The 26,591-nt window shown below is 40.8% G+C and overlaps 2 protein-coding genes across 4 annotated transcripts in view; one reads left to right on the plus strand and one right to left on the minus strand.

Moving 5' to 3' along the window:
- Positions 1 to 17,208, minus strand: part of LOC114652388 (cyclin-dependent kinase-like 2) — a 71,068-nt gene extending 53,860 nt beyond the window's left edge. Inside the window, exons 1-4 of one of the 2 annotated variants that reach the window (XM_051928165.1) lie at positions 16,957 to 17,208; positions 11,083 to 11,256; positions 7,851 to 8,045; positions 979 to 1,157 (exon numbers count right to left, since the gene is read on the minus strand). In XM_051928165.1, the coding sequence (XP_051784125.1) occupies positions 979 to 1,157; positions 7,851 to 8,045; positions 11,083 to 11,250 (542 nt within the window). In that variant the 5' untranslated portion in view covers positions 11,251 to 11,256; positions 16,957 to 17,208. Of the gene's footprint in view, positions 1 to 978; positions 1,158 to 7,850; positions 8,046 to 11,082; positions 11,257 to 16,758; positions 16,783 to 16,956 lie in introns of those variants that run through there. The other variant, XM_051928166.1, reaches the window with a different exon arrangement.
- The window catches only part of pkd2 (polycystic kidney disease 2), a 913,849-nt gene that overhangs the window by 285,001 nt on the left and 602,257 nt on the right, over positions 1 to 26,591 (plus strand). The window lies entirely within an intron of this gene.

The raw sequence follows: 26,591 nt of genomic DNA on the forward strand, positions 1-26,591 counted from the left end.
ACCTCTCACCACGTGTTGGAGCGCACCTCGCCTCCGTTTAGCTAGCGATACCTGTTTGTTCAGCAGACATCATCATCTAGAGCAGTGCTTCCCAAACTCGGTCCTGGGGACCCACAGTGGCTGCAGGTTTTATTATCACAATTGGTGATAATAATCAATAACAACGGATCTCACTGAATTAACGGGTCTTTTTTATTCTGCTCTTATTCTTCATTCAGAAAAACACAACAGTATGGTTTTTACATTTAAAAGACATTTAGAAATATTCCTTTTATAAATAGCCAATAGATACAGCCAATCCTCTTTAATAAAATTCCTGTGTGCGTCCAGGTGTCCGTGTGTGTGTGTTCTGGTGAAGTGCGCATGCGCGGGGCACGGTGCAATGCGCGATATTACTGTCAGAGAAAGTTAGAGGCATTTTACGGAAATACAAACCAGTATTACTGCGAGAGGAAATTAAAGGTACACAATACAGTGACGCATATTACAGCCACATACAAGCCAGTATTACTGTCAGAGGAGATAAAGGCATATTACCGACGCGCACGCCTGTATTACCGCCAGAGAAAATTAAAGGTATATTACTGACGTACAAGCCAGCGGACGTAGAAGACGGTATTACTGTCACAGAAAATTAGACACACACAATACACGGCGGCAGCCCATGAAGAACGATCAGCTCAGCAAGTAAACATCAACAAAAGAAAGGCTGAAAGAAAGAAAAATACGACCAACAAAAAGAATGAGGTCAAAGTCTCTTGCCATTTAATATCGACTGTTCTACTAATGTTTATGCACTACTGTTCTAGCGCCCGTTATTGTAACGGGCTAAATGACTAGTATAGACATAAATGCTTAACTCTCTTTTGTTGTTTTCCTATTATTTCTCAGAAGTATTATTTTGCAGTAGCCTTCCCTATTTAAAAATTGCAGGATTAAGTCCACACGTTTGTAGCATCCGACTTGTGCAGTACATACTTGCCGTACTTGGTGTCTCCCACCACCAGCTCCGGTGCTCTGTACCAGCGGGTGGCCACATAATCAGTGTAGAGCTCACCGGGGGCCGCCATCGTCCGAGCAAATCCAAAGTCACACAGCTTGACAACTCCATTCTGGGACACAAGGATGTTTTCAGGCTTGATATCCCTGTGGATAATCTGCAACAAAAAAACACAAAGCACCATTTCTGTATGAAACAAACTGCACTTGACATTGTGAAATTTACTAAAAATAATTTGGAACGCATCAATAAAATCTCACAAAAACAACTCTGTAACATTATAGCATTAAAGGCACTATATAATGAAATGATAGATAGATAGATAGATAGATAGATAGATAGATAGATAGATAGATAGAAGGCACTATATAATGAATGATAGATAGATAGATAGATAGATAGATAGATAGATAGATAGATAGATAGATAGATAGATAGATAGATAGATAGATAAAGGCACTATATAATAAAATGATAGATAGATAGATAGATAGATAGATAGATAGATAGATAGATAGATAGATAGATAGATAGATACATAGATAGATAAAGGCACTATATAATAAAATGATAGATAGATAGATAGATAGATAGATAGATAGATAGATAGATAGATAGATAGATAGATAGATAGATAGATAGAAGGCACTATATAATGAATGATAGATAGATAGATAGATAGATAGATAGATAGATAGATAGATAGATAGATAGATAGATAGATAGATAGATAAAGGCACTATATAATAAAATGATAGATAGATAGATAGATAGATAGATAGATAGATAGATAGATAGAAGGCACTATATAATGAATGATAGATAGATAGATAGATAGATAGATAGATAGATAGATAGATAGATAGATAGATAGATAGATAGATAGATAGAAGGCACTATATAATGAATGATAGATAGATAGATAGATAGATAGATAGATAGATAGATAGATAGATAGATAGAAGGCACTATATAATGAATGATAGATAGATAGATAGATAGATAGATAGATAGATAGATAGATAGATAGATAGATAGATAGATAGATAGATAGATAGAGGCACTATATAATAAAATGATAGATAGATAGATAGATAGATAGATAGATAGATAGATAGATAGATAGATAGATAGATAGATAGATAGATAGATAGATAGATAGATAGATAGATAGATAGATAGATAGATAGATAGATAGAGGATGTGCAGCCTTGTTCATATTAGCTCTCATTGTGGTCTTCATCCTCTCCTCCATGACTGTCTCCAGCAGGTGCGGTACAAACCCATAACTGGGTCTGCCCTTTTTATTCCTCTGGTTGATTCAGTCTTCCTCTCTTGAAGTGGCGTACTGTAATTGGCACAGCACACTGCACAGGCCACCACACATTTGTAGAAGATGCAAATATCACTACCCACCACCAGCAGGCATCTGAACTTCAACAGGTAATCTGCCTTACGCTAAGAGCATGTTACGTACGGCATGGCAAGTTCTTGGATGAAGGATCTTTTATTGTCATTCCAGCATCCATATGCAGAAAAGAAATTTGGTACTCGGGTTCCGGTAATTAAACAGCACCCATGATAATCCCATTAAAAAAATGATGAAAAAACCTTCTAAGAAAAGCTTGGGTTGCTGCTGGAAGTGATGTTGGTGAGGCCACTGGGGGCTGGTGGTCTGTGTGTGGATCCCAATACCGCAGTGCAGCAATGGAGAAATAGTGCTGTAAAAATTGGTGCCATCTTTTGGATGAGAGGTAAAACTGAGGTCCTGACTCTCTGTAGTCATTAAAGATCCCTGGGTATCTTTGGAAGATGAGTAGGGTGTACCCCAATATTCTAGCTAAATTGTTCAGCATGGTTTGGTCATTCTGGCCCCCTAATTATCCCCTGTCTCTAATTGGCTAGCTATCTCTCTCACCCCTTCACCACTTATAATGTGTGGCAAGACTACTGGCACAAAAGTGGCTGCTGTTGCATCGTCCATGTGGATGCTACACATTGGTGGTGGTTGAAGTAGTTCCCCACTATCTTTGTAAAGCACTTTAAGTTTATTAGAAAAGAGATATGCAAGTGTAATTTAATTGTGTTTTATGAATCACCCACATAAGAGGAGCACAGTCTCCAAAGAAAAGAGTCTGCTCAGCCCTGTCTCCTGTAGTTCCACTGTGTTATTAGAGCAGTTCAGGCTGTCATTGATGTGGACCCCCAAGTACTTGTAGCAGTACAGCACCTCCACATCCCCTCCCTGAGCAGTGACTGGACATCACCAGTTTGGTGCGGTGAAAGTCAATAACCATTTCTTCGGTTTTGATGGTGTTAATTTGTCCCCACTGGACTCCTCTCCTCAGTCTTATATCCCACTTGTCAATACAACTCATTAGTGGAGCATCATCAGAGAACTTCTGCAAGTGACAGAATCTGCTATTATATTTCTAATTATAAAAGGTTTCAAATTTTAAATGTAGTCCTTTCGACAAGGCTTATAGTCTAAGAGCTACAAAAGAACTAAACCATTTCCAAATGCTGAGCTATAAATACCCCAGCTACAATAAGTCTACAAAATAGCACAGCTTAATAATACAGTCCATGTCTGGACAGAACGCATCTCAGATTTATGACCGCCTTCTGTCTGCTGTTACTGAGAAATGTCATCAGGTGGCAGCACCTCTTAAATTATACAAAGAGAGTATCAGTTCTTCTGAGATTACAGAGCAGTAGCAGATAACGTCAATGCAGAAAACATTCATTTAAATCAGTCCTCCTCTTCTTCTTCTTCATTCGGCTGCTTCCATTAGGGGTCGCCACAGTGGATCATCTTCTTCCATATCTTCCTGTCCTCGTCATCTTGCTCTGTCACACCCATCACCTGCATGCCCTAACTCACCACATCTATAAATCTCCTCATAGGCCTTCCTCTTCTCTTCTTCCCTGGCAGTTCTATCCTTAGCACCCATCTTCCATTATACTCCTCATCTCTCCTCTGCACATGTCCAAACCAATGCAATCTCGCCTCTCTGACTTTGTCTCCCAACTGTCCAACCTGAGCTGACCCTCTAATGTCCTTATTTCTAATCCTGTCCATCCTTGTCACACCCAATGCAAATCTTGACATCTTTAACTCTGCCACCTCCATCTCTGTCTCCTGTATATAACATAGCTGGTCTCACTATCATCCGCTAGACCTTCATGGTCACTCTTGCTGATACCCGTCTGTCCCAAATCACTCCTGACACTCTTCTCCACCCACTCCACTCTGCCTGCACTCTCTTCTTCACTTCTCTTCATCAATCCCCATTACTCTGTACTGTTGATCCCAAGTATTTAAACTCATCCACCTTCACCAACTCTACTCCCCTCATCCTCACCATTCCACTGACCTCAGAGCAAACATCACATCTGTGGTGCTCTTTCTTGACATGATGCCATCCTGCTGCTCACTAATCATCACCTCACTTCTTAACTGATCTTCCACTGATCTTTCCCATAACTTCATGCTGTGGCTCATCAGTTTTATCCCCTACAGTCCTGCACATCCCCCTTATTCTTAAATATCGGCCCACCAGTCCACTTCTTCTTAACTCCTCATCATCCTCTCACTTTCCAAGATTCCATTAAACAATCTGTTTAAAAACTCCACTGCCATCTCTCCTAAACACCTCCATGCTTCCACAGGTATGTCATCTGGACCAACAGCTTTTCCATTCTTCATCCTCTTTTGTTTTATTATTTTTTATTTAGTTCATTTAAATCAGTCCAAACTAATAAATATGTCAGGAGTGTCGTGCTCAGAGTCGGATGTCACTTTCTATTTCTTCAGGCCATACAGGCCTAGTGTTCAAGTATATGATTTACGCTGGGAGTGCGATACTGACAGAACACTGGAACAAGTCAACAAGCTGGCGTCATCTTGTGGGACCATCAAGGTCTCGTGGCACTCGTGTGTTCATAAATAATTGTGATCTCCCTGGTGTTACAGTACTAGCTCTGAATCTATGGAGAAGAAAGATAACATCATGGCTTTCATCAGCCAAGGGAACTTGCAATGCACGCATTACACATACTAGAGGTCTCCTTCCCAAAACTGAAAATGTGCGCCTGCTCTTCAACAACATGAACAAATACTTAGAGAGAGATCCATGAGAGATTATGAAATAGAAATAGGAAATTATAAAAGTGTTATTGGATATTGTAATGGAGGTGTTTGTGTGTTGTCACTGTCATTTTATTTTCTAACCCTCTAAATCCTAGGCTGGGTCATAGGGGGGCTAAAGCCGAATCCAGCAAGCATGGGGTGCAAGGCATGAAGAACCCTTGGACAAAGCACAAGCCCAGGGCAGGGTGGGCACACCCACACACTCACTCACACGGAAACACTTAGGCCAGTTTGGCATCGCCAATCCACCTAACCTGCATGTCTTTGGACTCGCACATACATGGGGAGAACATGCAAACTCTGTGCTGGGAAGACATGGTAGATGAACCCCGGTCTCCTTACTTCGAGGCAACAGCACTACCACTAGGACACTGTGGCACCCTTTTGTATGGCAATACACAACATGCCACTGCTCATCCTCCACCTTGAATTGGACTCCAACTCTTATGTACCACACGGCTGGTGCCATTGCTGCACCATAACAGGCTCACTCAAGCATCAAATTCTACTAAATCAGATATTCAATCCAGTGACGTGCGGTGAGGTTCATGGCTGGTGACTCCTTTAGAGTCAGATTTACAAATATAAGAACCCAAAAGAGTCGCTTATTCACTAATCAATTGTCACATTGACTACTGGTTATGTTTCATATCTCATTCTTTACACACACAGACAGGTGAGGCGCATATCTGACTAAGAAAGAACAGAGAGAGGAGAGAGAGAGAGAGAGAGAGAGAGAGAATGAGAGCGGAGAGAGAGACAGCAGAGAGAGAGAGCAAGCGAGCGAGAGCGGAGAGAGAGAGAGAAAAAGAGCAGAGAGAAAGAGAGAGTGGAGAGAGAGAGCAAGAGAGAGAGAGAGAGAGAGAGAGAGTGGAGAGAGAGAGCAAGAGAGCGAGAGAGAGAGAGAGAGAGAGAATGAGAGCGGAGAGAGAGACAGCAGAGAGAGAGAGCAAGCGAGCGAGAGCGGAGAGAGAGAGAGAAAAAGAGCAGAGAGAAAGAGAGAGCGGAGAGAGAGAGCAAGAGAGAGAGTGGAGAGAGAGAGAGGAGAGTGGAGAGAGAGAGAGAGCGAGAGAGAGAGAGAGAGCGAGAGAGAAAGAGCAAGAGAGAGAGAGAGAGAGAGAGAGAGAGAGAGTGGAGAGAAAGAAAAGAGAGAGGAGAGACAGAGCAGAGAGAGAGAGAGCGGAGAGAGAGCAAGAGAGAGAGAGCAAGCGAGCGAGAGCGGAGAGAGAGAGAGAAAAAGAGCAGAGAGAAAGAGAGAGCGGAGAGAGAGAGCAAGAGAGAGAGTGGAGAGAGAGAGACAGCGGAGAGAGAGAGCAAGCGAGCGAGAGCGGAGAGAGAGAGAGAAAAAGAGCAGAGAGAAAGAGAGAGCGGAGAGAGAGAGCAAGAGAGAGAGAGAGAGCAAGAGAGAGAGAGAGAGAGAAAGCGGAGAGAGAGAGGAGAGAAAGAGAGAGAGAGCAAGTGAGCGAGAGCAGAGAGAGAGAGTGGAGAGAGAGAGCAAGAGAGAGAGAGAGAGAGAGAGAGAGGAGAGAAAGAGAGAGAGAGCAAGTGAGCGAGAGCAGAGAGAGAGAGTGGAGAGAGAGAGCCTTTGCTCCTCACCCTCCACTTCCTTTAAATTTGCCGTTGTGATTCCACAATTCACACTCATTCAATACAAATGAACGTATAGAGAGGTGTACAGAAAAATCGGATTTCAATTTTGCCCTTAAATGAAATATTTAGTACAGGGACCACCTTTTGTCAGCACCGTGTCGCGGTGTTGGTAATGTGGGCACGTGTTGCTGTAAATAGATGAGGGTGTTGAGCTGAAGCCTTGTCCGGGTTAGGGTGGCTGTACGCCCCCTGGTGGCTTGTCACTCCAAACACAGCACTTTGCTCCGCTGGCGCTCAGCTTCTTGAGCTTCCAAAACACAGCAATAAAAATCCATGAGGCTCGAGTCTTCAGCCACCCTACAGCCTAAACTGTGCAAAGCTCTCCCAATGGGCATTAGGCAGCTGTGGCGTTTAGAAACATTCGATAAAGACTAAAGGTTTTCTGTTTTTGTACTTGAGCAAGCCTGGTAGTTTACAGTTAGGTATTAATGTATTTTTATACTCACTTATGTAATTATATTTGTATTGACTGTTGCCTTTTACGATGAGTGTATTGAATGTGCAGCTTGTATGATGTGTAGTCCCTTTGACACTTTCCTTGAATCCTTGAATCCTTGAACACACCCGGGAAGAAGCAGGGAGGACTATCTTATTATAGAAGGTGATGTATAAAAGCTGGCGATGCCACCGCTCTTTGCTGTGCCGTTTGCCTTCTGCCCTTCTTCCCACATACGTATTCCCATGTTAAGGCCCAGTGGATCTTTTAGGTTTAGACTTCAGATGGTTTAATCATTGCTGTGATATTACACTCCTTTGACTTTGCTCCTCTCATTTGTTAAACTTCTTTTTCCACTGATATATTAACTGACTTGTAGTTAATAACTACCTACTGTATATAAACAGTCAAGTGCCTGTCCTGAATAGCCAATGATTTAATGATCATGGACCACTTAAAGTGAAGCCAGCCGGCTGTATCGGGCTTTTGAAGCGTGGATCCCGGAGAAGACAAATGAAGGGCAAAAACTTTTCCAAAATTGAATTCACGTCTAATTAAAAAAAAAAAAAAAAAACGAGTTAAGTAAAAGAGTTAAGTAAAAGAGTACTCACATTGTGCGAATGGCAGAAGGCCACAGCCCTCAGGATTTGATACAGGTACTTTTTCACTTTGCTGTTTTCCATCCCATTTGGAAATTGCTCTAAATCATCTAATACAGTGCGCTCCACAAACTCAAACACAAGATACCAGCGCCTTTTCTTCTTACAGACTTCAAGCAAATTTACCAGGTTATCATGTCGGAGTTGCTGTAATGAAAGGATTCAGAAATTAATAAACAGATAAACAAACAAATACAACTAAACATCTTCTTCTGTGGCTGTCCGTTTGTCTGTCCAGGATTTTAAATCACCTGTTAGCTTGTAAACCATTTGACCGATTGACCTGAAAGTTGGTACACATATACTACGTACATTACAAAGTTGTCCAAAACATGTTGGGAAATTAAGGTGGCTTCTAAATAAACAGGATTCTGAGAAATTAATTCATGCATTTATTTCTAGTAGGATTGACTACTGCAATGCGGTGTGCACTGGATGTTCAAACTGTTCTTTATACAGCCTCCAGTTAATCTGCAAGAATTATTACAAGAACAAGAAAATACGAACACATAACTCCAGTTCTAGAGTCGTTACACTGGCTCCCAGTTAAGTTTAGGGCAGGTTTCAAAATCCTACTTTTAACATATAAAGCATTAAATGGCCGAGGTCCGGCTTAGTTATCTGAACTTATCATGACTTACAAACTTAAGCGCACATTAAGATCTCAAGATGCCGGTCTGCTTAGGATTCCAAGGAATAATAAAATAACAGTGGGAGGTCGAGCTTTTAGTTACAGGACCCCTAAACTGTGGAGTGGTCTGCCTGCTACTATAAGAGATGCCCCTTCGGTCTCAGCTTTCAAAGACTCACCACTTCAGTTTAGCACACCCTGACTAGAGCTGCTGATTAACTGTACAGACTGCATCTCTGTTGTTAGTTATTAGCACTAAAATATAAGTAACATGAGAGTTAGAATTTGTTACTAACCCTCACCTGTTCTGTTTCTCTACTCGGTACTCAAATGTGGCAACCTACGCAGACACGGGGAGAACATGAAAACTCCACTCAGGGAGGACCCGGGAGGCGAACCCAGGTCTCCAGGTATCCCAGCTGCGAGGCAGCAGCGATACTCACTGTGCCACTGTGCCACACAACCATCAAACAAAATGTGAAAATAAAGACAAGTGAAGGTCTCAGTAAGGGTGATGTCTCAGGTCACCAAGAAAATAATAGAATAGCAGCAGTTTTGGAAATGTCTGCTGTGACAGAATGAGAGCAGCAACAAGCCATGGAATTGAATAACGGGTTTAATTAACAGCAACAACCAGCTTCTCATTAAGGAACTGGTTGGAGTGAAATTAGTTGGAGTTTGAAACCCCAATTTTGCTGCTCATTTGTTGGCTTGTTTCAAATCTCATTTCTGTTTAGCTGTCATTTAATGAAGAAAAGAATCAACTCAGAAGATTTAATCATTAAAAACAGAGGGAAAAGAAGTGAATTAGCAGTGAAAACTGAACACTGATTAGGAAAAGGGTTAGAAAGAAAACCTGCAGCCACTGCGGCCCTCCAGGCCTGGAGTTCGACACCCGTGTTCAAAACCTACAAATCCAGAGCAGAAACACCAGGTAGCCTAACCCAGCAAGCATCGGGTGCAAGTTTTCTGTCATTTTCAATATCATTAACTGTTTCAAAGTATTAAATGAGTTTTTTGTAAGTATGACTTAAGATATACTGTAACATATTATGAGCAACTAGCTGTAGTAGTGAAACAGGACAAACTTTAAAAATCAATAAACCGACAAATATCGCCAGCTAAGCGGAGGTGAGGCGCGCGCCAACACGGGACCAGAGGTACGGCGACTCGAACGGAGGCTGACACGTGAATGAAGATGGCCACGCCCCCCACTCCACTCATTGGCCCACAGCCTCTGTCTCGGATTCGCGTCATTCTAGCACTCCTGCAAGCGAACGATGATACGTAGCGCGATGAGAGAAGTCGCGAAATCAACCGGAATGTTCAAGTAAATTACAGAAAACATCCGTTATTTAGTCCTCTCGTGAAAAGCCCACAGACAGACAAACATTGGATTTTATGTATCATATATATTAGTAAACTAGCTCTGAATCTATGGAGAAGAAAGATAACATCATGGCTTTCATCAGCCAAAGGAACTTGTAATGCACGCATTACACATACTAGAGGTCTCCTTTCCAAAACTGAAAATGTGCGCCTGCTCTTCAACAACATGAACAAATACTTAGAGAGAGATCCATGAGAGATTATGAAACAGAAAATAGGAAATTAGACAATTGTTATTAAATATTGTAATTGAGGTGTTTTATTTTCTAACCCTCTAAAGTAGCGGTCTCCAACACGTTGCTCGCGACCTATCGGTAGCTGGCCACCCCTTTCCAAGTAACTCGCCAAAGGGTTAATGAATCCTTCATAAATTTGAAAACCTGATTAGTCAAATTAGGGGAGGGCGATCTACCCAAAAAATGATACCACGATCCTTTTAACACAAAATCATGATCCACAATCTGAATTACAATCTCTCTTTTCAATGTGGCAGACACTTAAGAGAATATCTGGACTCAAACTCATCAAGAGCTAAGTAACAAACAAAGTTAAATTCAATTGTTCTCTCATTCGCTAGCTAAGCGGGTGTAAGGTACGCCCCGAGGCTGATGCGTCAGTGAGGAGCGTCCCGTCCACATCCCCCTTCCCTCGGCCCGCTGAGTCTCTCTCGGAATCACGCAAATAAATCAAGCGAATGCAAGCGAACTTTGATACTTAGCGTAATGAGAGAAGTCGCAAAATCAACCGGAATGTTCAAGCAAATTCTAAAAAAAAAAAAAACGATCTAAATCCGTGAAGTATGATTCTCTCGTGAAAAGCAGACAGACAGACAGACATCGGATTTTATATCTATAGAGATGTGACTTGGGATATGATGCAAATTCATAGCAGTATGGTTGAGACTATAAAAAGTGAAATTACTGTTTATGATTCATTTCGCTCCCCCCAAAGCCTAAATAACAAATGCCGCCCATGGCCTAGGACCCCCAGAAAGGCAAACGATGGGGAACGAGTGTGGGGGCAAAATTATGACCTGAACTCAACTTCTAGGGGGCATCTCCTCTGACCAGGCCAGTTCTTTACTATTTCCTTGACCATTACAGTTCTTCGATCAGAATATGAATATTACAAATACAACCATCAATACAAAAAAATGCAATTCACCTTTAAAAGCTTTATTTCCCGCATTGCTATTTTCTTCACCATTTTGTCTTCTTCACTTTCCAAAAATTTCTTAATGGCGACTATTCTCCCATTCGCTTTGTTCTTGCATTTCATCACCAGGCCATAGCTTCCTTCTCCAACTAGCCCCAGATTTTCATATTTATCCATGGTGTCCTAGAAGATCAAGAGACAAGCCATCAAACTTTCATTCATAAACTTGCAGTGCTGTACTACGCTTCTGAACATTTTGTTTTTGTTCTTTATTTCGCCTTTTACAATTTCTAGTGGTAGGAATTTGTTCGTTTTCGCATATCCTTTGGGGTCTGAGCGCCGGGTCAGCCATTGCATGGCACCTCTGGAGCAACTGCAGGTTAAGGGTCTCACTCAAGGGCCCAGCAGAGATGGACCCCCTTTTGTCTGTAATGGGGATTTGAACCTGCTACCTTCTGTATACCGGCGCAGATCTTTCATAAATATGAGATGTTACAGCGACGCTCGCGCCGGTATACAGAAGGTAGCAGGTTCAAATCCCCATTACAGGGCGCTCCGGTTTCCTCCCACAGTCCAAAGACATGCAGGTTAGGTGGATTGGCGATTCTAAATTGGCCCTAGTGTGTGCTTGGTGTGTGGGTGTGTTTGTCTGTGTCCTGTGGTGGGTTGGCACCCTGCCCGGGATTGGTTCCTGCCTTGTGCCCTGTGTTGGCTGGGATTGGCTCCAGCAGACCCCTGTGACCCTGTGTTCAGATTCAGCAGGTTGGAAAATGGATGGATGGATTTAACAACTGCAAACTAAACTGCATTTTCACACATTTCAACAGAAATTGCACGAGGCCAACATTTCTCTGTCTGAAATACGTCACAGACACAGAAGTCCAAACACATCTGCTTAGCCATTCTGATAAAACTCAAGAAGAGCTCCCCAAAAAATGAACTGGGTTTGATTTTGATTTTAAAATATCATAAAGTAGACAAAATATCTTGCTACAAATAAACAATAATTATTGCAAAAGCTGTGATGTGGCCAGAAAAGTAGAGTAGGGTAGGCAGACAATAGTTTGGGGTACCACCCGAGTCACCCCTTGTAATTACAACCGTGCAGCAGCAAATTCAAATGCAAATATGGCTGCTGTCAGCCTTGCCATTAGTAGTACTGGCAAGGGAGTCGGAGCTCTGACTTCTTCATTGGCAGGTCAGATATTGAGACCACCTTTCGTGGGTGGTCACTTTTATATAGCATTGCCGCCACAAGGGGGGTCTTCTCAGAACATTGTGGGCAGAGCTAGGCATTTTCTTTAGGCGGCCTTTTGATGAACTGAGGGAAACAGAAGATACTGTTAGTGACAGCACCCCCTGTGATCTGGGGGTGGAATTGCTTACCTCACCAGAGCCAGGAATGTGGTCCACAGATGAACATGTGTGACAAAGTCCAAGCCAAATTTCCAAAATATCAAACAGGGACCACCTTTTGTAAGTTCACCAGAGACAAGCAGAGATCACATTTTCCAGCCTCAAAGACATATTTCATTTTGTGGATAATTTATTCTTGGTGTCATAGGTTTAATGTGGCAGGATTAGATAGATAGATAGATAGATAGATAGATAGATAGATAGATAGATAGATAGATAGATAGATAGATAGATAGATAGATAGATAGATAGATAGATAGATAGATAGATAGATAGATAGATAGATAGATAGATAGATAGACACTATATAATACATAGATAGACAGATAGATAGATAAGAAAGGCACTATATAATACATAGATAGATAGATAAGAAAGGCACTATATAATAGATAGATAGATAGATGAGAAAGGCACTATATAATACATAGATAGATAGATAAGAAAGGCACTATATAATAGATAGATAGATAGATGAGAAAGGCACTATAGATAGATAGATAGATAGATAGATAGATAGATAGATAGATAGATAGATAGATAGATAGATAGATAGATAGATAGATAGATAGATGAGAAAGGCACTATATAATAGATAGATAGATAGATAGACACTATATAATACATAGATAGACAGATAGATAGATAAGAAAGGCACTATATAATACATAGATAGATAGATAAGAAAGGCACTATATAATAGATAGATAGATGAGAAAGGCACTATAGATAGATAGATAGATAGATAGATAGATAGATAGATAGATAGATAGATAGATAGATAGATAGATAGATAGAGATGAGAAAGGCACTATATAATAGATAGATAGATAGATAGACACTATATAATACATAGATAGACAGATAGATAGATAAGAAAGGCACTATATAATACATAGATAGATAGATAAGAAAGGCACTATATAATAGATAGATAGATAGATGAGAAAGGCACTATATAATACATAAATAGATAGATAAGAAAGGCACTATATAATACATAGATAGATAGATAAGAAAAGCACTATATAATAGATAGATAGATAGATAGATAGATGAGAAAGGCACTATATAATAGATAGATAGATAGATAGATAGATAGATAGATAGATAGATAGATAGATAGATAGATAGATAGATAGATAGATAGATAGATGAGAAAGGCACTATATAATAGATAGATAGATAGATAGACACTATATAATACATAGATAGACAGATAGATAGATAAGAAAGGCACTATATAATACATAGATAGATAGATAAGAAAGGCACTATATAATAGATAGATAGATGAGAAAGGCACTATAGATAGATAGATAGATAGATAGATAGATAGATAGATAGATAGATAGATAGATAGATAGATAGAGATGAGAAAGGCACTATATAATAGATAGATAGATAGATAGACACTATATAATACATAGATAGACAGATAGATAGATAAGAAAGGCACTATATAATACATAGATAGATAGATAAGAAAGGCACTATATAATAGATAGATAGATAGATGAGAAAGGCACTATATAATACATAAATAGATAGATAAGAAAGGCACTATATAATACATAGATAGATAGATAAGAAAAGCACTATATAATAGATAGATAGATAGATAGATAGATGAGAAAGGCACTATATAATAGATAGATAGATAGATAGATAGATAGATAGATAGATAGATAGATAGATAGATAGATAGATGAGAAAGGCACTATATAATAGATAGATAGATAGATAGATAGATAGATAGATAGATAGATAGATAGATAGATAGATAGATAGATAGATAGATAGATAGATAGAAAGGCACTATATAATACATAGATAGACAGATAGATAGATAAGAAAGGCACTATATAATAGATAGATAGATGAGAAAGGCACTATATAATAGATAGATAGATAGATAGATAGATAGATAGATAGATAGATAGATAGATAGATAGATAGATAGATAGATAGATAGACACTATATAATACATAGATAGACAGATAGATAGATAAGAAAGGCACTATATAATACATAGATAGATAGATAAGAAAGGCACTATATAATAGATAGATAGATAGATGAGAAAGGCACTATATAATACATAGATAGATAGATAAGAAAGGCACTATATAATAGATAGATAGATAGATAAGAAAGGCACTATATAATAGATAGATAGATAGATAGATAGATAGATAGATAGATAGATAGATAGATAGATAGATAGATGAGAAAGGCACTATAGATAGATAGATAGATAGATAGATAGATAGATAGATAGATAGATAGATAGATAGATAGATGAGAAAGGCACTATAGATAGATAGATAGATAGATAGATAGATAGATAGATAGATAGATAGATAGATAGATGAAAAAGGCACTATATAATAGATAGATAGATAGATAGATAGATAGATAGATAGATAGATAGATAGATAGATAGATAGATAGATAGATGAGAAAGGCACTATATAATAGATAGATAGATAGACACTATATAATACATAGATAGACAGATAGATAGATAAGAAAGGCACTATATAATACATAGATAGATAGATAAGAAAGGCACTATATAATAGATAGATAGATAGATGAGAAAGGCACTATATAATACATAGATAGATAGATAAGAAAGGCACTATATAATACATAGATAGATAGATAAGAAAGGCACTATATAATAGATAGATAGATGAGAAAGGCACTATATAATACATAGATAGATAGATAAGAAAGGCACTATATAATACATAGATAGATAGATGAGAAAGGCACTATAGATAGATAGATAGATAGATAGATAGATAGATAGATAGATAGATAGATAGATGAGAAAGGCACTATATAATAGATAGATAGATAGATAGATAGATAGATAGATAGATAGATAGATAGATAGATAGATAGATAGATAGATAGATAGATGAGAAAGGCACTATATAATAGATAGATAGATAGATAGACACTATATAATACATAGATAGACAGATAGATAGATAAGAAAGGCACTATATAATAGATAGATAGATAGATGAGAAAGGCACTATATAATACATAGATAGATAGATAAGAAAAGCACTATATAATAGATAGATAGATAGATAGATGAGAAAGGCACTATATAATAGATAGATAGATAGATAGATAGATAGATAGATAGATAGATAGATAGATAGATAGATAGATAGATAGATAGATAGATAGATGCTTTATTAATTCCAAGAGACTCCAGCAGACTAAGAATCATCCAAATCAGAATGGCTTCCTTTGATCTTCTACCATTCCTTGCCAGACCCTCGTCTCTCAAATCATAATCTTCTGCCTTCTCCCATAATCCTTTGACGTTCACCCACACCCCCTGTGCCCAGCTGCACTGCCAGGACAGTCTCTCCACGTGGCACAGTCTGGCCTTGGTCACTTCCTTGTCTGTGTCAAACCTTAACATCCTCTCCCTGACACATAATGGGGGATTGTAGTTTTTGGATAATATTAACGATAATAACGCTGTTGTACAGGAGACGAAGATGTTTTCATGATGTTGGCGTTTTAAAAAATAATAAAACTATTTAGAAATCAGCACCCGACAACAGAGAAAACCCACGACATTTGGGAAACACAAATCAATGTGATTAAAGTCTTGAACTTTCCTCTCAGCTGTACAACGGTGTGGGGAATCCCTCGGACCACAATGCAACAAAAGGGGCGGGGCTTGATGCAAAATTTAAGGATAGTCACGTACATACAATTTGTTTTTGTTTTTCTTTTTAAAGATAAATCAAGTTAATTCAGCACCGTTCAATGGAAATAGTCGTGCCAAGTTTTGAGTATTAAAAAAGTGTTCATTTTGAGCAAGATTAGCAAAAAATAGGTAAGTAAAGTCAACAATCTCCGTGACGAATTACATTTCTGTTAAAATATTATAAGTTCATGGTTTTGATTCAAGTTGATTGATTTAATTGTGTTAATGTGACATCTGAAAGAATGAACTCTCTCCATGCAAACAGAAAAAGCGCTACGTAATATTAACAAACATGACTCCACTAAGTTATATTAACTTAAAGTTCATTTAATAACTGCTAGTTCGTTTTGTAGTTAGAATACGCGCGGATGACTTCACAACTCAGCGCACCGCCGCCGCGCACACAGCTTGACCACCGCGGATCGATTCAGCTGAACCTTCGGTGCCGTTAACAACTAAACCCCTAAACACACACACCACTCCACCCCCCGACTTCAATGGTCGGGATGTTGTCCATACGTACCAAACGCTGACCCGTGCGCGCCGAGCCCGCAGTCTAACCGATCGCTCATTCACACGCACGCGCCCGCCTCCCGCCAAATCGAAAATCAACCGACAAGCGGCGCGCTGCCCGCCTAACTTGCAGTTAACGTTCGCGCCTCCCGACTGCCCTCCGAAGTGCGAGGAGGCGGCGGCGGCGGCTCGCAAGCGCAGATTTTACCTCAAGCTCGTCGTCTCCCACCGACTTCGTCCCGACGACCGCTCAAGTCCGCATCTGCCGTGACCGATGATGATTTAGTGGTAGCAGTTGAGTAATTTTTCGGTGACGGGGGAGTTTCTTGAGGAAGACAGGTTGATGTGCCAGCCCTGGCGTCACACTTTTTTACTTCGGGTGAAAAATCAAAGCAAAATATTATTAATAGTAATAAAGCGGGAGGAAGGCTTAGAGAGTAGCGGGGTTACCCATAGCAACGTTGTGTACACAGAGCCACGTGACGCATCGCCCCCCCTCGTCTCCGCCTCCTCCTCTCCTCTCTGCTCAGCGACTGGGATGGGCCTCGCAACACAGGTAAGTCGCTTTGGATCTCTGTGAAGGAACGAGAAGAAATGAACGGGCTGTTAAACAACGATGCGAACTTAACTGGGAAAGCGACTGTTACTGCATCTTGGAAAATCGGCGCTTTAATGCCGAGCTCACAAATCAGTATTTGGCAGTGAGATCGATCGAAGTGCTGTAAAGCTGCGCTTTCTGTCCGTGCACCTGTGGATTCGTGACAGACGGGGCCGGATTAAGACCTTTAGAGGCTCTCAGCATTTGAAAGATTTTGGTGCCCCCTGTGATGGACAGCCAGGACTCCTACCCGGCCGGGGCGCCTTCATAGCGGAAGGACCGGGAGAAGGAGCTGGCACGGAACAAATAGCAAATCCCACACAGCCCTGTGGGAATTCGAGGCGCCGTTGCAACCCGGGGGGGGGGGGGGGGGGGGTTGGTGGGGGGGGGCGGGGATGCCAAGTAGCAAATAGAGGGAGATAGCGCCTTCATAAGCCACCTCCCTTCCATTACGTAGGCGTCCCGGCCGGGTAATGGCGCCGGCCACCATTCGTCACACCACACATATACATACATATTATATATATATATATATATATATATATATATATATATATATATATATATATATACACATATATATATATATACATATACAAATACACATATACACACATTTATATATATATAGATATAGATATATACAGTATATATAAGCTGCACGACCTGTCAGTGATCACCAACAAGACAAGAACGATCACGTGAGTCTCGGTGGGTGTGTGGCAGTTACCAGATATTAATTTTATTGTATTTCCAAGATTAATATATATCATTAACCTCCTTAATTACCATTTTATTATATATATACACAGTATATTGCATAGTTTACTGTTAAATAATGAAAAGAGTATGTGACACGTGTTTCGCCCTCATTTGGTGTTACCTGGTAGGTAACCACCCACACAATTCAGGTCGTCGAGACTCAGACTATGAATGCAATGAAAAAAAAAATATATATTATATATACACATCCATCCATTATCCAACCCGCTACATCCTAACTACAGGGTCACGGGGTTTGCTGGTGCCAATTGCAGCCAACACAGGGCACAAAGCAGGAAACAAACCCTGGGCAGGGCGCCAGCCCACTGCACTATATATATATTTTTTTTATTTAATGTGGGAGCCCCCTTTTGTGGACCCTGGTTCAGCTGCACCATTAGCAATTTCAGGTGGATCCAGCAATGGAAAATTTAACATGGTGCTGCCCCCCCAACCCCTCCCCCCCCAAGCATGTGCCTATTTTGCTGATAACGACATAATCCGCCTCATTTTTGTTGGAAGACCACAAAAGCTCAGGGAAACATGCCAGATCTCCACAGAACACAAGCCGGCAAAGAGCTGAAATGTTAGGAGGTAGTGCAGTTAGAGCGTTGCTGCTTTAGGAAAAAAAAAGATTAGTTTTATAAAATTAATAAACCAAATCAATTAATGAAGAATTAATAAAACACACAAGCAAAGGGAAAACATGCAAACTCAGCAGAAAGGAATCCAACTGAGATTTGAACCCCACCATTTAATTTTTGGGACATGATGAAGTTAAACACTGTGTCAGAGTGCTGCTTTTGGGGATAAATAAATGTTTGTCAAAGATTATTAAATAATATTAATTAATTAATTAAGAAATATGAATCACTCACATGAGCACAGGGGACGTGCAAAGTCAACACAGAAGGCAATCCTGCTGTGACCCGATGACAGGAGGTAGTGAAGTTAAACACTGGGTGCTGCTGTTTGGGGAACAATACAATTAAATTAATAAACCAAATTAATTAACATAATTAATTAAATAATGAAATAACCACATGAGCAGAGGGAAACCATGAAAACTCCAAAACTTCACATTCATATTTTGGGATGTGGTGAAGTTAAACACTGGGTCATGGGGAAAAAATTCTAAGATTATTAAACACAATAAATGAATTAAGAAATAGGAGCAACCCACAAGAGTACGGGGAAAACATTCAAAGTACACACAGAGAACAATCAGCCCAAAAACTGAACCCTGATGTTGGGAGGTGATGAAGTCAAACAAAGTGTCAGGGTGTTGCTGTTTTAGGGACAAACGTGATTGTATAAGAATTAATAAACCAAATTAATGAATTAAAAAATTAATAAAATGCCCCAACAGAGAGAGAGAGAACGTGCAAAGTCCTCATAGAAGGCAACTGGCACAGGTGGCACAGTGGCAGCGCTGCTGCTTTGCAGTAAGGAGATTGTGGGTTTGAATCTCCCTGCATGGAGAGCTCTTTGGCAGAAGTCATCTGTTTTAACAAGCAGCGTATTGCACTGATATGAAATGGCCTGCCCATTTAAATTATTTAGGAATGGACAGATAAATTAAGATTTTGTACAAATAATGTTTTTCATTTTTCCTCCTCGATGGATTCTGGCACCCCCAGCAACAGCAAAGGCCCCAATCGGGAAGCGCTGATCTAGTCAACGAAACATTGATTTTAAGATGAAGTTTAGTTTACGACGTTCTACTTTAATGACAGACTATGAGAATAAAGGCAACACGTCGACTTTAATCTGGACATAAACTTTTTTTTTCTTCTCCGTGGCCCCATACATTTCCGTACGTTTACTTTATGCTCTCATTATTAGTTTTATTTTTTAATTTTCGTGATGACCTTCCCAAGTTCATTGTGCTGCAGTACGCAAACCGATCTGAGAAACGCACAAGCAGTTCTGCCTTTCCAGGTGTTCTGCTTATTTATTTCTAATTATTTACTAATTAGCAGGTCTGACTCTGAAGTCACTGCAGCATTCATCATCATCATCCCCGGTGTCTGCTCTGCTTGTTGTGAATTGTCACTATTAAGGTTAAATGAAGGGAGCAAACGACAAAGAAAAGGGGGGGGGGGGGGAATAGTAAAACAGCAAAAAAAGAGTTAAACATTTACAGCTTTACAATACAATACAATTTATTTTTATATACTGTATCCCAAAATCACACAAGAAGTGTCACAATGGGCTTTAACGGGCCCTGCCTCTTGACAGCCCCCCAGCCTTGACCCTCTAAGAAGACAAAGAAAATCTCCCAAAAAAAAAAAAAACGGGGGGTTGAAATGGAAGAAACTTCCGGAAAGGCAGTTCAAAGAGAGACCCCTTTCCAGGTAGGCTGGTTGTGCGAAGGGGGTCAATACAATACAATACACAGAACAACTCCTCAATACAGTATCAAAATAGAAATTTTACAAATACGGAGCAGAATTTAACAGTAGGTGATATCCCATAATAGGATTTGGATTTGTTGAGAGTCCTGGAGACCTCAGCCATCAAGCTGCCTCCCCCTATTGGTCATTCCACTGCTGAGTCAGCTCTGGGCCAGCCAATCGGATGAAAGGACCCCTCTACCCCACAATTCCTGCGATCCTCCATCAGAGGTGACTTTACCTTAGGCAGGCAGGTGGGCCGTGGCTCCAAGTGGCACATTTGAGTACCAAGAAGAGAAACAGAATACGTGAGGGTTAGGAACAAATCCTACCGTGTTTCCCCAAAAATAAGCCCTAGCATGATTTTCAGGCTGCTCTGCAATATAAGCCCTATACCCCTAAAAATAAGCCCTAAATTCATCAGCTGAAAAGTAAGGCGCCTAAGGCCAGGCTTATACTTCATGCTATGCAACACGTGTGCCCGAAACATTCATTAAATTCCCAGGGCACCTCGCCACAATATCTCTGAAAAGGATGTTTAATGATTACATCCATCAATTAGTGGATGCGCCCATTCCAGCAGCATTGGCACAAGACAGAAACAAAATCCCTGGACAGGGCATCAGCTCATCGCAAGGTGAACACACACATTAACGTCATTGTCGCTTCACCAAATCCCCAAACCTTCATATCTTTGGATGGAAAACTGAGCCCACTGTGGTAACTCACCAGGAAAAACATGCAAACTCCAGGCAAGGAACAGCAGGGACGCGACTCCCTGTGAGGCAGCAGTGCTACCACTCTGCCACCGTGCCACCCCATGTGTGTCATTATTAACAGTATTCATTATTTAAACAAAATTACCGATTTATCTGTAAAATGTAACATACACACTTTCAGCATTTCATCATGAAAGTGATACCAAGTATAAATCTAAGGATTCTAAATGTGCAGAGCACTGGAATATCAGAAATGTCACGTGTTGTGTGTGGCGATGCTGCTGTCAGGTCAGGAGGAAAAACAAGAAGCGCGTAGCGATTTAACAACTGGGTCGCATTTAAGAGGACGTTGACAACGGTCTGCTTTAATGATAAAATAAACTACGAGGTTAAAGCTTACATCTTTAAAGTTTACATCTTGCCTGAAGAAGGGGCCTGAGTTGCCTTGAAAGCTTGCATGTTGTAATCTTTTCAGTTAGCCAATAAAAGGGGTCATTTGCTTGGCTTTTCTTTACATTCATAACGGCTAACACGGTACAACACCCTCGTACTACAGAGGTTAAAGCTGAAATTTCCACTTTAATCACAAAATAGACATTTTCATTATGTCCTTATTTGTTTTTCTCTGTGGCTCAAAGACACCGGCGTACATTCTGATGTTGTTGTAAAGGTGCAAGATAAAAAAGACAACACAGAAGATGGTATGCGAGACTTTTAAAATGTATCATGTCATTACTTTAGGGAATATACGACGCTTGAATATCAAAGCACCTTGAAGGCATCTGTATGTCAGCATTTTGCTTCACCACTTCGAACCGCTCATCAAACATCAAAGCGCGCACACCGATCTCATAGTATCCGCAAAGCAGCTGGGGTAGCAAGAAATTCAGGGTGCAATTCAGGGTCTGCAGTGGGTTGGCACCCTGCCTGGGATTGGTTCCTGCCTTGTGCCCTGTGTTGGCTCCAGCAGACCCCCGTGACCCTGTGTTTGGACTCAGCGGGTTGGAAAATAGATGGATAGATGGAGTTCAGGGTTTGAATGTGGGCAGTTATGACAATATTCCAGAAGAAGATGACATGACTGTATTTGGATAAATGTATATTGTTGTACATGAATAAATATAAGATATCCCCTGAAAATAAGCCCTAGACCAGCGGTTCTCAAACTGTGGGGAAGTAACAAAAAAGGGGGCGCGAATAGATAGATACTTTATTAATCCCAAGGGGAAATCACATATTTTGCCATATGTGGCGTAATTTCGCTATTCGTAGGAAAATTTTAAACTTGTGGCAGTGTATCGGCAGCAAAAAATATAGGAATAAATTTTGTTAGGGTTTCAAAAAAACATTAGGGGGGCGCAATTAGAACTGTTATGAAAACTCAGGTCACAAATATTTAAAGGTTGAGAAACGCTGTCCTAGACCATCTTTTGGAGCAAAAATTAATATCAGACTGTGAGTTCTTTTTGGGGAAACACAGTAAATATTATATTACTTATGTTTTAGTGCTAATTGCAGTCTGTACAGTTGATCAGCAGCTCTAGTCAGGGTGTGCTAAACTGAAGTTGTGAGTCTCCAGCCAGGATTTAAAAGCTGAGACCGAAGAGGCATCTCTTATAGTAGCAGGCAGACCACCCCACAGTTTAGGGGCCCTGTAACTAAAACCTTGACCACCCACTGATATTTTATTAATCCTTGGAATCCTAAGGAGAACACCATCTTGAGATCTTAATGTGTGCTCAGGTTTGTAAGTCATGAAAAGTTCAGACAAGTAAGCTGGACCTCGGCCATTTAAGGCTTTATATGTTTTTTGAAATCTGCCCTAAACTTAACCGGCAGCAAGTGTAAGGACGTGAAGACTGGGGTTATGTGTTCATATTTTCTTGTTCTTGAAATAATTCTTGCAGATTAACTGGAGGCTTAAAGAACAATTTGAACATCCAGTGAACACCATATTGCAGTTGTCAATCCTACTAGAAATAAAGGTAGGAATTAAATTCTCAGAATCCTGTTTATTTAGAAAGCACCTTAATTTCCCAGCATTTTTAAGATGGGAGTAACCAGATTTGGACAACTTTGTAATGTGTGCTTTAAATGACCTGCTAGAGTCAAAGAGAACTCCTAGATTGTGGGCTGATTCAGTAAAATGAATGGGGATTCCATTAGAAAGCATAGAAATATTTCTAGATGTCTTATAAATGTAACAGCCACACTGTTGTGCTTTCCTCAATGCAGAAACATTTTTTCAACAGAGCTTTTTGGCAGCCTTTGTCAATTTTCATTAAGCGTTCAACTCAGTTGATTAAGTTGCCTTGTGGGACATCCTGAGACTTCGCAGGATCCCCCCAAAGCTGCTGGATATCATGGCCGGCCTGTACACTGGTACTGGGAGTGCTGTGCAGTGTGCAGGCAGAACCTATGCGGGTTCCGTCAGGGATGTGTTCTGCTCCTACTCTGTTCAATGCTTGCACGGACTGGGTGTTGGGCAGGGTTGTGGGGTCCAGCGGCTGGAGGGGCATCAGTTGGTGAAGAAACATTCACTGATCTTGACTTTGCTGATGATGCTGTGATCTTCGCAGAGTCAATGGAGGTTCTGATCGGGGTTCTCGAGAGACTGAGTGAGGAGTCAGAAGGTCTGGGCTTGCGAGTGTCCTGGATAGAAACCAAGAGCCAGGCCTTTAATGACCTCTTAGCCACAGCCATCAGCAGTGTGTCCATCTGTGGAGAGAGTGTCGACCTCGTCATTGAGAGGTTTACTTACCTCAGCATTGACATTCACATCTCTGGTGACTCGTCCTATAAAGTCAGTAGATGGATTGGGAGGTCATGAAGTCGCTGGAAAGGGGTGTGTGGCACTCCCGATATCTCTGCAAAAGGATGAAGGTCCAAGTCTTTAGAGTCCTGGTGCTTCCTGTCCTGCTATATGGTTGTGAGACATGGACGCTATCCAGTGACCCGAGACGAAGACTGGACTCCTTCATGTGTGTCTCTTCAGAAAATCCTTGGGGACTGCTGGTTTGACTTTGTGTTGAACGAGTGGTTGCTCATGGAGTACCTGCATTGTGAGGAAGTGTCAGTTATGTCACTATGGCCATGTGGCACGATTCTCGGAGGGTGATCCGGCTCACAGGATTCTCATTGTTGAGGACTTGAGTGTCTGGACTAGGCCAAAAGGATGCCCACTGAACATCTGGCTGTGGAAGATAGTCATTTCGAGAGGGTGGGACTAGACCAGGGCATATTCAGCAGGAGGGCACAAGGAAGTGAATGCCCGATTAAAAATACAAATTAAGTCCACACGATTTTCGATTCCGAGGAGAGCTTGTAAACCACAGAGCACAGCAAACAGGACGCAACGCCAGAGGCTCGGACCACCACAAGCTAAACAGGAGTGTTGTGGTGTGAAATTTTGCATAAAAGTTTTGTATGTCTTTATTTGTAACTTAGACAAAGCAATATAAATATGTTATATCACTGATAAGAACAGCAATTGTTTGATGTTTAACTGACTACCACCCCCCCCTTAAGGACCAAGTCTGGATTGTGAATTTTACGACAACTTCCTAAAACCAGTTTGGCAGGTGATTTTCTTGCAGGACCCTCTCAATCAACCCCCATAGGAAAACCAGACTACCTGGCTGGCAAGCATCAGCTCAACAAATGGTTTTGGGGACAGGTGTGAAAGGTATTGTGTGCCCCCCAATGCTCTGAAGTGTGGACACTTGGGATTGGTTTTGAATCAGAGGCCATTCTGTGCAATGATGCCCTATTAGTGTAAGGATTTGGACAGAGAATGTAGAAATGTGCTTGCTTTACGGGACCCCCCTCTAACACGCACCATGGCCATGAAGAGAAGACCACAATGAAGAGCACAGCTCAGCAGCCATATTGAGACAGGCATGCAGCCGGCCCTGAAGAACGCGGACTAGAAATGAGGACTTGAGGAACGACAAGTCTGTGTGTCACCTGAAGCTACACATCAGCATTGATCAGGTGGTATGGTTGCCAATATTCACTTGTACTTTGCTTATTGTTATTATTTTATGAACATTATCAATAGTACATTATATAAAGTTGTAACTGAACTCCTGCTTGTCTTTTACTCTATGCAATTGCCCGAGGTTATAGATGTAGAAGGGAAGATGGGGAGAAGTTATAACGTACAAGCTTCTTATATAATATGCTACTGTGGCTGTAAGTTTGTCTGTCCAGGATTTTAAGTCACCTGCAGCTCACAAACTGTTTGAACTATTGACCTGAAATTTGGTACACATATACCACGTGACGTCTACTATACGCTTTTGGGGTGATGATTGACCTCCAAGGTTATTCCTCTTTTTATTTTTATTTTATTGTAGAATCAACTCTCAGCAGCGGCCAGCAGGGCGGCAGTACGGCGCATGTGTACGGACGCCGTTCTCATTCCCTACCACCTTTGCCGTCACTATCTCTTCATATCTTAAGTCATTCTCGAAGCAGATTGAAGACTTTAAGTGCTAGCTTAAGTAAAAAAAATCAAAGAAAATGAACAAAGTAATTGCAACACAAACTCTGACTTAATCAGTTTTAATGCAAAAAGATGCTGGCAAAAGAGGAGAAGAAGCGGGCCGCTAGGGTGGAGTAAAGAACAGCTGCTCAGGAAGGAAAAAGAGCATCAACTTCTGAGCAAACGAACGATAAACGTACAGAGAAAGAGGAGGAAAACTACAAGTCAAGTGGATTCACTGCACGTCATCATGCAGTGCGCCGTTACTGGTTACTTATAAATAGCCAGCGGGATTTGAGGGATTCTGGCAAAGTCTAAATGATAAAGCAGTGGTTCATAACCTGAGGTCCGTGGACCCCTGGGTTTCAGGAGGTCCATGAGGGTCAGGTAAAAATTAACATTTATATTCACTATACAGCCCACTACTGTTGATTTAGAGTAGATGTAGCAGTAGAAATGGTAGTAGAAAACGTAGTAGTAGGAGATCTGTTTTAATTTGCACAAGAGGATGGTCTTATATATAAATGTCTACGCATGGAAATGTGTGTCTGTTTGTTCGGCCTGGAAGTGCGAGGCTACAGCATGAAGCTCAAAGAAAGCGACTCTGTTGCCAAAGTGAAACTGCCAAGAAAAAGAGACAAGCGAGGTGAGCGCATCGGCGAAACAAAACCAACGAGGAGAGAGAGAAACTCACTTAGCTGCTAATGCACGACCGATGCGATTGATTAATTGAAGTGCCAGAATCCATGGTTTCTAGGATCCCGAGAACTTTACAGTTATGGGCATTGTATTATCATAGTATTTCCCTCTACTTACCCTTTACCTGTTTTCTTCAAGTGTAAGTGTACTCATCAAGATCATTACCGGATTGGTCTACTGTTA

This window comes from Erpetoichthys calabaricus, chromosome 5 (assembly GCF_900747795.2).
Source record: "Erpetoichthys calabaricus chromosome 5, fErpCal1.3, whole genome shotgun sequence".
NCBI lineage: Eukaryota > Metazoa > Chordata > Cladistia > Polypteriformes > Polypteridae > Erpetoichthys > Erpetoichthys calabaricus.